Source organism: Amblyomma americanum, chromosome 1 (genome assembly GCF_052857255.1).
Source record: "Amblyomma americanum isolate KBUSLIRL-KWMA chromosome 1, ASM5285725v1, whole genome shotgun sequence".
In the NCBI taxonomy this organism is placed as follows: domain Eukaryota; kingdom Metazoa; phylum Arthropoda; class Arachnida; order Ixodida; family Ixodidae; genus Amblyomma; species Amblyomma americanum.
The window spans coordinates 29,343,514-29,357,991 of record NC_135497.1 but is presented as its reverse complement, the minus strand read 5'-3'; the positions used below and the strand labels follow the sequence as shown (position 1 = coordinate 29,357,991).

At 48.7% G+C, this 14,478-nt stretch overlaps 1 protein-coding gene across 1 annotated transcript; it reads right to left on the bottom strand.

Annotated features, from left to right (window-relative positions):
* Positions 1-9,682: 9,682 nt before the first annotated feature.
* LOC144124483 (uncharacterized) lies at positions 9,683-11,323 on the bottom strand. Its single transcript, XM_077657216.1, has 2 exons — positions 10,795-11,323; positions 9,683-10,498 (listed from the first exon to the last, which is right to left on the bottom strand). Exons 1-2 carry the CDS (start codon positions 11,113-11,115, stop codon positions 9,683-9,685), a joined length of 1,137 nt encoding a protein of 378 aa, XP_077513342.1. The 5' UTR covers positions 11,116-11,323.
* Positions 11,324-14,478: the final 3,155 nt, after the last annotated feature.

Here is a 14,478-nt window from a genome sequence, read left to right as displayed (position 1 = left end):
TGAAAAATGGACATGCGCAGAGAGGTTCAGTACGCTGATGTCCGGACAGCCAACGATGAAATATCCAAGAAGGCCACATAGCTGCACAAGGAAGACAAACGGATTAGTGCTCCGCATTCTGTCGATGCTACCATGCCCAGTGGTTGCAAAACGAGCGTGAGTCCCTTTTATAGCTTGAGTGCACAGTGATGCTCCCTGCAGTCCAGGTTCCTGGCAATCAGAACGTGTTGCCGAAGAATGATGATACGGATGCCAAGATTCCAATGCTGGTGGGCGTATTTCTTGATCGATGTCTTGATGCATTGAAAAATTGACATGCGCAGAGAGGTTCAGCACGCTGATGTCCGGACAGCCAACGATGAAATATCCAAGAAGGCCACATAGCTGCACAAGGAAGACAAACGGATTAGTGCTCCGCATTCTGTCGATGCTACCATGCCCAGTGGTTGCAAAACGAGCGTGAGTCCCTTTTATAGCTTGAGTGCACAGTGATGCTCCCTGCAGTCCAGGTTCCTGGCAATCAGAACGTGTTGCCGAAGAATGATGATACGGATGCCAAGATTCCAATGCTGGTGGGCGTATTTCTTGATCGATGTCTTGATGCACTGAAAAATGGACATGCGCAGAGAGGTTCAGCACGCTGATGTCCGGACAGCCAACGATGAAATATCCAAGAAGGCCACATAGCTGCACAAGGAAGACAAACGGATTAGTGCTCCGCATTCTGTCGATGCTACCATGCCCAGTGGTTGCAAAACGAGCGTGAGTCCCTTTTATAGCTTGAGTGCACAGTGATGCTCCCTGCAGTCCAGGTTCCTGGCAATCAGAACGTGTTGCCGAAGAATGATGATACGGATGCCAAGATTCCAATGCTGGTGGGCGTATTTCTTGATCGATGTCTTGATGCATTGAAAAATGGACATGCGCAGAGAGGTTCAGCACGCTGATGTCCGGACAGCCAACGATGAAATATCCAAGAAGGCCACATAGCTGCACAAGGAAGACAAACGGATTAGTGCTCCGCATTCTGTCGATGCTACCATGCCACCGATCTGAGAGCACCGCAGAAGAATGTCTACTTGCTCTTCCGTTGAGATATCTAGATGAAGAGCCCCTTGCGTTGTGAAATCGGAGCAGATCCCAGTAGTACTTTAATATCATCGAACAGCCTGATAGGGTTCCACTCTCTGAAGTCAACACCTTTCTCTTTTGGCTGAACTATCACTGGGATGCCGACTGTCCGGTGCTTCCGATGACTCACCACTTTGAAGCCATCGTTGTCCATTTCCGCCATGTCAGCCACTTCCTCGTCAGAGGCGACGATAGTTGAGTCGTCCCCACTGAGCGATGATGACTGCACTGCTGGACGTCCCTGATGACTGGCAGATCCCCGCCATGTGATGCCATGGCCGCCTCCGCCCCACTGGGCTCCTTCGGATGGCGCTGTCCCTTTAAGGATACCGGCGCCGGAGCTGCCGTACCCTTCCCGTAGGGACAGTACCGCCTTAAAGACGCGGCCGTCTTCCAAGGATGGAAATAGCCTAGTTAATAACTAGAAAACAAGGCAACATTACTGAGCTGAGGTGACAACAGATCGAGCAGCGTCGTCTTCCTCTTCCTCCTTTCAAGAAGAACGAGATGGAACACCCCAGACTGAACGGCAGAGTAAGGTCTCCGCTGGTCAGCCCTCCCACCAATACCCTGCCATCGTTGTTTCGGAGCGAGCGGGTGAAAGCGATCTGCACATTCGACGGATTCCTCTGCGTGGCGTCTGCGGTGGCGCTTGCGAGCACGCTGGTTTGGGTGGTGGTCAGGGGGCCACCCAGACATCGCAGGGTGATGGCCACCCAGGCGCCTTTCTGCTGCCCTCAGGAGGCAGCCCAGCTGTTCGCCGTCATTGATAAGGCAGTGCCACCCTGCGGCGACTTCTCCGCGTACGTCTGCAATAACGCCATCAAGCTCGGCTTCGTGCAGCGATGCGTCGCCAAAGAGACGCTGGTGAGACCTGCATGCGTACCCGTCACCGCTGTGAAATCTTTCGCTGTGCGCCCCTGTCGATTTTGAAAGTCTCCGGCTCCCCCTCACAGAGAATAAAGTTGCGAAGGTTCCGGAGAATTAACGAGGCCCTATGGGATACGCAGCTTTTAAATCAAATAATAGATACGACAGATCGAGAGCCTCTTTGATATTAAGTATGTGCGTTGTAGGTTAAAAATTTCTGGATCTGTCTTTTAACGACATCTCACAAATTACTCTCCTCCGTCCACCACATAGCTTCTCGACACTCTCAAAATTGGGCCTCTCAAAAGTTTTGTGAGAACTTACAGAGTCACACTGATCAGGCATTTTATTGCAAGCTCAGCAGTAGAAGACTGCAGCAGCCTTCACTGCCTGAAAAAAGTGGCTGGAGTTTAATGTAGTTAAAGCGAGTAGACGTTCGAAAGCACATGTTTAGCGCGGTTGGCTCATTGCTGGGTCGTCGGCGCGTCTGCTGATCTCCCTCAGGCATGCGTACATCGGCGACGATAATGCGCGAGTGTGGCGTTCTGTGCCTTGTATGCTGTCGTAAAGTGTTCACGTAAGCTTCGAGGGATCGTCAAAAGCGTGGAAGCAGCTTTCGCGCTCTGACGCATTCATTCAATACCCCATCTCAGAGAAAAAATTCACGAACATTTCGCATCAGGTGGTGCACTACACTGTCGATTATCGCGTTTTTTTTACTAACTACTTAGTAAGTATGATCGTAGACGATTCTTGTGATTGACACTGCTGGGGTCATTGCGATTTCTGTTTGCGGATTGCTTCCTGTGGTTTGTAAGCGGTAAAGAACCAGGATACGTCCCGCCAAACTCCAATTTCCTACCTGCTGGCTCTTTAGCTGCCGACAGGAAATGCACGCGAAATCTTAACGAAGACGAATCAGCCGGTTGAACAGTTTTCTCGCGAAAAACCCTGTATTTCGGGCCGGCGCCTCGCGCACCGTATGCATGATGACCCGCGCTGGGAAACTTTTTTTCTTTACTGAGACAAATGAGAGTTCATTGTGCAAGCATGTGGCACTTCTCAGTTGTCTTTCACCATATCAACAAGCATGTTTGCTGTTGATAAATCATGGCGCTTGCACACTCTAAACAGAAAGGCGCCAATGTGAGAGTAAAAAGGAATTAAGCTGTCCTCTTAGGCACTCCCTCTTTTAAAAGGCAGTGCACTATAGAGGACATCTTACTCGCCTTTTCACTCCTTTCTGTTTACAGTGCATTGCACATCACAGTTTTACGACATGCATGCATTCTCATATCTGCATAAGCTCGGACTAAAATGAGGGAACTAATACGCTGCAATTACTTAACGCCCGCAGCCTGCACAAAGCAGCAGATTCGACGGATGAATCGAGAACGAAACTTAATTTACTGGCCACGAGCTTGCGGTTATGAACTTGCTGCGTACAACGGCTACACGCAACCTGAGTGAACAGAATGCGAGGCGAAAGCTACAGCGTTCTTGTTTGCGACTAACCTTTTTTCTTCCTCGAGTGTTGTGCACTGTTTGAATTACGAGACCCTTTGCATTTCCGGCTGTGCTCGTCGGGCTGCTTCCCACGTATTTTGACGGTGATAACCCATCGAAATGGCGGAATATCGTTCTCTCAAGAATACATCACTCGTCGCCGCTGCACGAATCCTCAAGTGGCGGCGCCACATGTACATCACTTTTGCTCACTATTCTGGCTTATGAAAGCGCTCTTTTAGGTAGAATTGACATATCTGTTATCACCCTACCCTATGAGTCTAGTCTGACATAATACTCCCGTTCCGTGTCGCCTGAAGTCCTTCACACCTCGCTCTTCTTAGCGAGTGTACCTAACAATAACATTAGCGCTAAGTTAACAAGGTGTTTAGCAAAGAGAATTTCAACACTTTTCTTAATTATGGGCACCGTTTGCAAGTGTTATCGTTTACGACAAAGTATTAGCCGGAAAGAGTTGAAAATATTTTTTCCATCTCATCTTTCACCCACCAGACGAAAATAGCTGGAAACATCATTAAAGGCACCACGTACTACGGTTCACCAGCTGCCAGAGCGCTTCACGGTTTCTACACTTCCTGCCTTAAGGAGGTGTGGCAGCAAGACCTTCGGCTAAATGACATCACGTCCACCATCCTGCACATTGCCGGCTCCAAGGGTGCAATGAGTCGCACCGACCTGCTGCGTTTCGCCCTAAACGTGACCATGCGATAAAAACTGGGCTTCTTTTTTCAAATTCAACTACTTCACGGAAACCGTGGTCATATTTGAAAGGATGCACCTTCGCGTCGGCAACGAGCAGCGCCCCTGTCGTAACATCTGTTACCGTGTGGCTCTCTCACGCGTCAACGCTCATTTGCGCGCAAACTACACGAGCGACGAGATGGCCGCCTTTGAACTACAACTTACGGAGTCGATGTGTGGGTCGACCTGAATGAAGTGACCGCGGAAGGACTCAACGGCGCCTTTGGAGGTTTGGAGGTCGCTCAGATTGAAGCCGTCTTCAAGGAGTTCTTCACACACAAAATTTCTCTTAAAACCGCGTACGCTGTCTCCAAGGAGCGCCTTCTTAGCGATATCCGATTCCTTTGGGACGTCTCCAAGCAGCCGCTGTCACTGTGCTACATGCTGACGGCGGTCACCCTCCACACCATGAACACACTCCAAGTGGACAACGCGCTTGACTCGCCCACGCCACGCAGCTGGCAGATCTGCAACATACCAGACGCGTCCAGAAGCGTCGAACTGTGGCGCGGCGCCCACGTCGCCGCCCTGACGAGTCCAGCCAAAAACCGCCGCCTTCGCGCCATCTTCGAGACGACGCGGCGAGCGCTCCTTCGCCACCAGCCCCTTCTCCGAGCCATGGCAGCTGGCAACGACGCCGAGCTCTTCGAGGGCTTCGTTAAGAACGTGTCCCTCTAGCTTCCCGCCGATCTCGTCCTGAAGGGAGTCCGTGTTCCCGACATGCCTGTACACGGCTTCGTCGGCAACTATTTCCGAGCGAAGAGTTTCGACTTCGACGTCAAACAACAAAAGTGGCGCCTGGGAATGCCGCAGCTGCAAGACGACGCGAAAGGCACGATCCTTAACCACATGAAGTTTGTAAACGCTACGACCCTCTACATGTCGGCGTCCGCGTACGGCCTGCTGAGCTCTGGCACAGGCGACGCGCTGCTCGCCGATCTGCCCGCGGTTGCGACATCCATTGCTTCTGTGCTCTGGACCGAGATCTTCAAGAGTAGTATGTGGAAAAGCCGGACGAAAGCGGCTTTGAGTAACCAAAGGTATGGCGGGAAACATGGCCACTGGGAGAGAAAAAAGTGACGAATTTAAAGCACGATATACAGGGTGTTTCACCTAAATCTTTCCGCAATTTTTAAAAATAGACCTTTTGACTTTGAAGAGCCCATTATTCGGCATTGCATTTTCATCTGTGTAGTACCACAGAATAAAGCAAAGGCGTGCTGACTAGCAGGCTGGTTAACTAATGTCGGATGGTTAACTTTTAGGCTGCTAAGTTATTTAGAGGCGTGTATATATATAGCTCACCGTAAGTGATATCCATATCAGTTTCTAGTTTTTCGAAAACGCGGTCACCCTCGGCGCTGTGGCCCAACAAAATTTGGCTATTTCGACGAGTTTTATGCACTGGACAGGTTGCTTTGCCTGTAAGCTTCTGGAAATCTCATAATTTTGGCGCGGTGTAGCCAAAATTTGTTGGGTCACAGCGCCGAGGGTAGCCACATTTTCTAGGCTCGAAAAACTGATATGGATATTACTTACGGTGAGCTACACGCCTCTCAATATTTATGAAGCTTAACAGTAGTAGTTAATAAGTTAAAAGTAAATAATTATGATAATGATTAGTTAGCGAGCCTGCCATTTAGTACGTTTTATCTCTAGTCTGGTGTAATACACCGCTGACAATGCTATGCCGAAGAAAGCGCTCTTCTAACCAAAAAACCTCTTTAATAACTATGACAGGTCTCAGGTGAAACACCCTGTATACAGCTGCCCTGTTATCGCGCTCGTGTAATTGTGGCTTAGATATGCTTGCTTACTTGACTATATCTACTAGAGGTGCCGTGCGCAGGGCGGCTACTAATGCGTGCCGTTGTTGTTTCCTGTTTTTCACTCAATTATGCCTTCGGGCTCCATACATTGCCATTTTCTTTTAACCTGTCCATTTACTTCTTTTCAGTTCGTTGTAAAGGTGGGAGTGACTGATAATGTTCTTTGCACTTACAAGAAATATTTGACTGCGCTCTCTCTTCGGAGCAATGCACTACAGGAACAGGGGACGCAGGGTGCGCCTAAAGTTCGCAGGCACACGGTCGGCTTTTGAGCAGTGCATTTGGGCTCTTAAGACGCCTAAGAAACTACCAATGATCCTTCTCCTTCCTAGTACAGAGATTGAGTGTAGGAGCCGTCATAAATTCCCCACTGTCTGGCTCTAGCGCAGGCCTGGGGACTTGACGCGCCGTGTAGATTCATGCGGGCGCGGCAGATTGCGCGATCGTAGCGGTTAAGAGGGCCCGCAGCAACAGAATGCGGACGCAGAGAGATTTCATGTGCTTTATTTTTGACCATCAATAGACTGGCAATTACAGCGACAGTTCATTTCGTTTCTCTGTCCGCAAGTCTCGCAACACAGCGCGTGCATGCTGTCGTCGCTGGCGGCAGCTCCCAAAGCGAAGCCGGGAGATCTGCTGGCGTCCACGACGGGACTGCTGTCATCCTCTGTCATCACATCACATCACATCACTTTATTTTCCTTAAAGACCCCTTTCGGGCTGTTACATAAGGGGTGGGGTTTACGAGATGCAGGCGATCACAGAAGTCGAAAATGTGGATGGACAGGTTATGGCAGCGACATGGTGGGGAAGGCCGTTCCAGTCAGTTGCTGTTCGTGAAAAAAATGAGTTCATGAAGGTAGTAGAACAGGCTCGTGGACGCAAAACTTGAAGAGGGTGACCGATGCGATGGGATCTGCGTGGTGGGGGTGCGCAGTTGTATGGTTCTTGTCTTAGGGGCGAATAAAAAACTTCTGATACAAAACAAGACTGGCAATGCGACGGCGAGCAGAAAGATCACACAAACCTGATTGCAATTTTAGAGATGATATGCTAACGTCGTATGAGTATGAAGAGTGAATAAATCTGGTAGCTCGGTTTTGTACAGCTTCGATGGCATTTGTTAAATATGCTTGATGAGGGTTCCAGATGGGCGATGCGTATTCCAGTTTAGTTCTGATAAGTGAGATGTATGCTTGTAGTCTGACGTGTTGAGGGGCTTCCCTCAGGTGACGTTTTAAGAAACCTGATGTTTTATTAGCTGATGATATCAGATTAGTTACGTGCAGTCGCCTAGATAAATCATCAGAAATGGTGATACCTAAGTATTTGTAAGACTGGACGGGGTCAACAGGGCAGTTAGAAACGGAATATTCAAAAACAAAAGGGTTGCGACGGCGGTGAAAAGACATGTACTTACATTTGTTAGGGTTGAGTGTCATCATCCACTGCGAACACCTGTTTAGTACGAGGTTTAGGTTTGCTTGAAGGGATTCTTGGTCAGAAGGGTTAGTTACCGAACGATAAATAACGCAATCGTCAGCGAACAAGCGGATATGGCAAGATACGCGCTGGGGTAAATCGTTAATGTAAATGAGGAATAACAAGGGACCAAGGACGGAACCCTGCGGGACGCCAGAGGTGACTGGGAGCGGGTTGGAGGATTTGTTATTAATGTAGACAGACTGAGAGCGATGCGTGAGGAATTCGTTAATCCACGCGATGATGTTTGGATGTAGGTTTAACTGGGAAAGTTTAAGAAGCAAGCGTTGATGAGGTACTTTATCGAATGCCTTAGCGAAGTCTAAGAAGATGGCGTCAGTTTGCAGATTAATATCAAGGTTGGCGTGAATGTCATGAAGAAAAATGGCTAGTTGAGTCTCGCACGAAAAACCCTTACGAAAACCATGCTGTGACGGATGAAAGAACTTATTGTAATCTAAGAATTGCATGATTTGGGAGTAAATGACGTGTTCCATGATTTTGCATGGAATACTTGTTAATGAAATGGGCCGATAATTAAGAGGTGAATCAGTATTTCCTGTTTTGTGCACGGGAACGACCTTCCACACTTTCCAGTCGTCTGGAATGGTTCCTTTGGAGAGTGATTGCGAAAAAAATAAACAGAAAATACTGAAACAGGCTGGGTTAGCGTTTTTCAAAATTTTTGGATTGATGTCATCTATGCCGGCGGCAGATGAATGTTTTATTTTATCTATTATGCACGAAATTCCACTACTGCTGAAAGTTATGGCGTCCATGGCTGTAGTAATAATAAGTGGTAATGTAAAACATGGTGCTTGGGATTCGTCGGTGAAAACAGATGAAAATGTGGAGTTAAAGATGTCTGCACAGTCGGAATCAGCCACGATTTCACCAGCATTGTTAGTGAGGGTGATAGCGCGCGATTCCTTCGGGTTTATCACCTTCCAGAATTTCTTGGGGTTATCAACTATCATTTTTGGTAGTACTACTTCGAAAAATGAACGCTTAGCACTTCCAATCTCGGCCAAGTATGCGTTCTCAGCTTCATAATATTTTTCCCATGCGTGGCGTTTCGCTGTACGAAATGCGCGTTTTTTCTTGTTTTCGAGCCTTTTCAGTGTCTTTGTGAACCAGGGCTTCTGATTACTCTTTCGTAAACTGCATGACGGAATATATTTATTTGTTAGTTCGATAACTTTATGTTTGAAAAGGGTCCAGTTATTATTTACACTTCTGGAAAGATAGGACGTTTCAAAGACCGACAGAAAGTTCGTTATTTCAGAGTTTATTACTGCTTCATAGTTTCCCTTATCGTAGAGCCTAATAGTTTTCTGGGAAGTTTGTCTTAATTCAGGTGAGAAGTTAAAGGTGGCATGAATTACTTTATGGTCGCTGATTTCTCGGAGGCCTGTAATGAAATTAAGACTGTCTGGATGAGTGGTCAGTATGAGATCCAGAGTGTTCGCTGCTTCCCCTGCGACGCGTGTCGGTTCCGATACAACTTGGGTCAAGTTAAAATTAAGGCAAACGTCAATGAAGTCATTCGGCTCTTCTTGACTGACTATGGGCTGAGGTTGGTTACTCCAGTCGATATTGGGGTAATTGAAGTCCCCAAATAGTAGGATGTGTGCTTTAGGGTGCTTTGATATTAGTTTGTTCAGAACATTGTGAAGCTTGCGGGGAAAGTCGGGACTTTTGCGAGGCGGCCTATAAAACACACCAATTATTAACGTCCGAGGTGGGGCGCGGCACATAATCCACAGCATTTCTAAGTCTGACGCGATATTAATGGCAGAACAAGACAATTGTTCGCTGACTGCAATTAGGACTCCTCCCCCACGAGAATACTTGCGATCAGCGCGAAAAAGATTAAAGTTGGGCAGGTCAAACAGAATTTCTGAGTCAGTGATATCGCTGTTCAGCCACGTTTCGGTCAATATAAGTAGACTGCTGCCTGACGAAGTTACAAGGTTCGATACGATGTCGCGTTTCGGCAGGAAGCTGCGAACGTTAGTAAAGATTACTGATAGTGAAACGTTGGCGCATGGCGTAGGTGGGGGATAAGCTGAGGGCGATAATCGGCAAGGATGAGCTGATTGCTAGGGTATTTCTCTTACAGATTCTGAAAGTTCATCGAAAACGTAACTTTTGGGGCCAATATGCAAAGTTTTAAATCTCAGGGAAAAAGGCACGGACTTCGCCCTGGCAAAAGCGACAAGATGCTTCCGGCAGTTTTGAACGCGGCGCGAAAAGTCTTCACCTACGCTGTAGTCTGTACCTTTGATTTTAGAACCTTTAGAAAGAATTGATTCTTTAGTTTTAAAGGATGTAAACTTAACGATAATTGGGCCTTTCCTGTCCTTAGAGTGTCGTCCGAGGCGATGGGCGCGTTCAATGTTGTTAGGGCTCAACTGGGTGTCCAGGTGGTCAGAGCAGTGGCGAATGATCAAGTCTTCTGTAAGCGAATACGTTTCGGTGGGGTTGGTATCGGGTAAACCATAGAAAAGTAGGTTATTGCGCCGAGAGCGATTCTCTGCGTCATCTAGACGAGCTTCCAGCACACCAGCCGAAGTGGCCTGAATCCCCTCCAGATCATTGCGCAGTGTAGACAGACTTTCGTAGTGAGTTTCTAAGGCGCTGAGACGCGTAGTTAGATTAGTCATTTTCAGGTCTATTGAGAGCAGTTGGCCCTTAAGCTCTTGCACTTCCTTAACCAATTCTGTCTGGCCAGTAGACATCTTTTTTAGTTCGCCAAGGATTACGTCTAGCTTGTCGGGGCCGGGGTTGCTCTCAATGTCACCGCACATCAGTAATAGGGACCGAACAACATGAAAGCACTCGATACAGGTAGCAAGGCAACACTGGGGGCTCGGAAGCTGTACCAAAAAGTAGTTGGTTTTTTTTTTGTGAATAGAGTTCGAGGGTTACCAACCTGCATGGCGAAGACAAGTGGGTTATGCAAACGTGTTGTGGCACAGCCACCGAGCCCACAGGGTGCGGTGGATGGTCGCTGCTCCTTTATAGATGGCACGGTGAGTGTTGTTGCTGACGATGGGGCCTCCCAGTCTGCGCTGAGTGTCAAGTTGACTTGAATCGGCGGGTTGGTAGTTGCTGCGCACAATGTCCTTCCGTCAGCCGCGCCGCGCAACGGCGCACGCTCAATCGCGGTCGCCCATGTAGCGCAAAAGACAGCATTGAGCATGAGCCAGATGATCGAGGGCGAGTGCACCTGCATGGCGAAGACAAGTGGGTTATGCAAACGTGTTGTGGCACAGCCACCGAGCCCACAGGGTGCGGTGGATGGTCGCTGCTCCTTTATAGATGGCACGGTGAGTGTTGTTGCTGACGATGGGGCCTCCCAGTCTGCGCTGAGTGTCAAGTTGACTTGAATCGGCGGGTTGGTAGTTGCTGCGCACAATGTCCTTCCGTCAGCCGCGCCGCGCAACGGCGCACGCTCAATCGCGGTCGCCCATGTAGCGCAAAAGACAGCATTGAGCATGAGCCAGATGATCGAGGGCGAGTGCACCTGCATGGCGAAGACAAGTGGGTTATGCAAACGTGTTGTGGCACAGCCACCGAGCCCACAGGGTGCGGTGGATGGTCGCTGCTCCTTTATAGATGGCACGGTGAGTGTTGTTGCTGACGATGGGGCCTCCCAGTCTGCGCTGAGTGTCAAGTTGACTTGAATCGGCGGGTTGGTAGTTGCTGCGCACAATGTCCTTCCGTCAGCCGCGCCGCGCAACGGCGTACGCTCAATCGCGGTCGCCCATGTAGCGCAAAAGACAGCATTGAGCATGAGCCAGATGATCGAGGGCGAGTGCACCTGCATGGCGAAGACAAGTGGGTTATGCAAACGTGTTGTGGCACAGCCACCGAGCCCAAAAACAGCAGTGGCCAGCAAAAACAGCAGTGGCCAGCAGCAAAAACAGCAGTGGCCACGGAGCCGACCAGCGACTGGTTCAAGCTGCGATCGCTTGGAGCTTGTTCCGCATGTCCAAGGCGCAGTTCTTTTACGCCCGATACGCCTACTTCCGGTGCAGCGATGCCAAGGCCGCGAAAGACAGCGTCAACCAACCGGTCAGGCACAGCGCGGACTTTGCGGCTGCTTTCGGTTGCTCGATGGACCCGGACGTGCTTAAGAGCGCATCGTGCATGAACGACGCTACCTGATTTTTTTATAGCTTTGTACATTTTTCGTGCATGCTTTTGTCTTGTGGACCTGTGCAGCAAGATGGCTTCAGGAAGCGGTCGGATTTTCTCTTTATCAAATTACCGCGCTCTTCTATCTGTTATTTTCAACGCATGCTTTAAAACCCAGGGTGTACTATGTGATTATACTGAACTCGAATATCTATCTGCTCAAGCAGCTTGTTTGTTGCTAAGTGTAGCTTCTCAAATCACACATAGACTTTTTGGAATGCATACATGAATTGTGTTCGGCGGTTGCGTCAAGTGCTCGACATACGCTCCGTTTGTGCGACTCTCTCCCTCGATTATATCTTTTCCTTGCTGCTTGTGCCGCATATGGCGCACCAGTCGTACTGTTCGAGTGTTGCTTAACGTACGTTCAGCTATGTGTATATTGCTTCAAAGCCCGTGGCAGTGAATTCGAGCTCCAATAATAGGAGAATTTTTTTCCCTGTGCACAAAGACAGGATCTCGCGATTATTAATCGTTGTGTCGTAAATGTGCACTTGATATATGTGTCCAAGAAAAATACTGAAGAGACTGATGATAAGCAGTGGGGACTACACGGCGTGAAGAGATTTTCACCACAGAGTATTCTCGGGTTGAGGTGCAGACAAAAGGGGTCATTTACTTCGCTTGTTCAGTCGTGATTGATCAACAGCACATTGCTTATTTTTTTTTGTAATATATTCGTGCGTGTCAGCCGTAGCGTGAGCAATGTGTATTGCAGTTTCAGTTGAGTATGAGAAAGCTAATCGTTGAAAGTGAAGTATTTTGTGGCTGAGGCTTCCTGGAATAGCATTATTCCTTTACATGCGGATTGAAATGGAATGATGAAGTGCACTTGTTTCATTCCCGCCCCAACGTACCTTATTAAGATACAAGCTAGGTGCCCTTTTAAACAGTTACAGTTGTCTCAGCAAAGTGATGCGACACTGGTTTGCACTTTTGCGCGACTCTAAAAGCACAGAGTCATGAATCAACAATATCTCAAAGAAATGTGAATTCCTTTTCTTTTTTATATTGCCGCTAAACTTCGTTCCTTATTTCAGTTTCTGTCATTTTTTTAGCGATAGCTACATTGCGGTAGCATTTCGAGCCCCCAGCGTTGCGGTGGCACGTGACCGCGGCGGCGGCACGCGAGGCGGCGCCACCGTCACGTGGTCCCGTGGTTGGCCACGTGACCAGTGACGTCGTGCGGAGCAGCTGCAGCAGACGGTGGCGCGGCGCGCCAGCGAAACCGAGCTGCAACAGCTGTGCGCATGCGCCGTGTCAAGTGGGACGAAGATGAAGAAGGAACGCCCAGCGAAACGGAGCGGCGAAAGACTGACTTTGCAAGTTCCACCCGGCCAGCTGCAGCTATCGTGTCACTCCAGGTTTATCCAGAGCTAATCTACCGCCATTTTTTTGCTGCTTTCCACTGCAGATTGCTATTTCTACCTAATCTTTCCTAGCCCTGCAGAAAACCCACTCAGACGTGTATAATCGTCAGTGTATCTCCCGTTTCAATTTGCAACCCAGCAATGCCCGTCCTCCACTGTGGGCTCGTGCCAGTTCATCAGAGACCAACAACAACATAATCTAAAGCTCTCCAATTTTTAGCCTGCCTTTCTTCTAGCGTCCCGAGAAGAATAGCAGTGGGCGCTGTGTCACTTAAGCAGAACCACCGAGCAGAAGGCGCACCAATAGGGAAGCGCTCTGCGCGTATGCACGTATACTCTCGTCTGTTTCGCTACTGCGCTCCTAATGGGGCTCTGAACGACCGTCTGGTTGACGCCCCCGTAATAATAGGGAGTTTTAGAATACGGTGGCCGTTTGGGTTCTGAAGAGAGGGGAATAGCGGGGCGCCAGTGCGCAGGACAGTGCCCCTCTGAGGCTATTGTTCTGCGCATGCGTACTGGTGCCCCGCTGTTCCCGTACACCTCTAACTGATAGAGTCCTCCTATTCTAAAACTCTCTATTACTAAAAATGGGAGACTGCAGAGTCTTTAAAATTGATACCGGTCGCTTACACAAGTGACGCCACGGTAAATGCAACAGTCGTCCGCGCACAACCTCCCCTTCTAGAAACTAATTTATATCATTCATAATAATAATAATAATAATTGGTTTTTGGTGGAAAGGAAATGGCGCAGTATCTGTCTCATATATCGTTGGACACCTGAACCGCGCCGTAAGGGAAGGGATAAAGGAGGGAGTGAAAGAAGACAGGAACAAATAGGTCCGTAGTGGAGGGCTCCGGAATAATTTCGACCACCTGGGGATCTTTAACGTGCACTGACATCGCACAGCACACGGGCGCCTTAGCGTTTTTCCTCCATAAAAACGCAGCCGCCGCGGTCGGGTTCGAACCCGGGAACTCCGGATCAGTAGTCGAGCGCCCTAACCACTGAGCCACCGCGGCGGGGCATATCATTCATAAATATTAAGAAAAGAAAAATATTAAGAAAAGAAGACCCAAAGCTGATCCCCAGGGGACGCCCGATAGAGCTGAAATAATTTATGAATACATGCTTTCAAGAATAACGCTTCGCTGTCTACCTACGAGGTACGCATTAAGCAATTTCATGTGGGTAGGTGGTATTTTTAGGCGAGATAACTTTAGCAACAATAAACTGTGTGCGAATGAGTCTAAAGCTTTTTGAGAATGAAAAATTATATATTCAACCTCGTCGCTATTGTTAGTTGCGAGGGCAAGTCTGTGAGC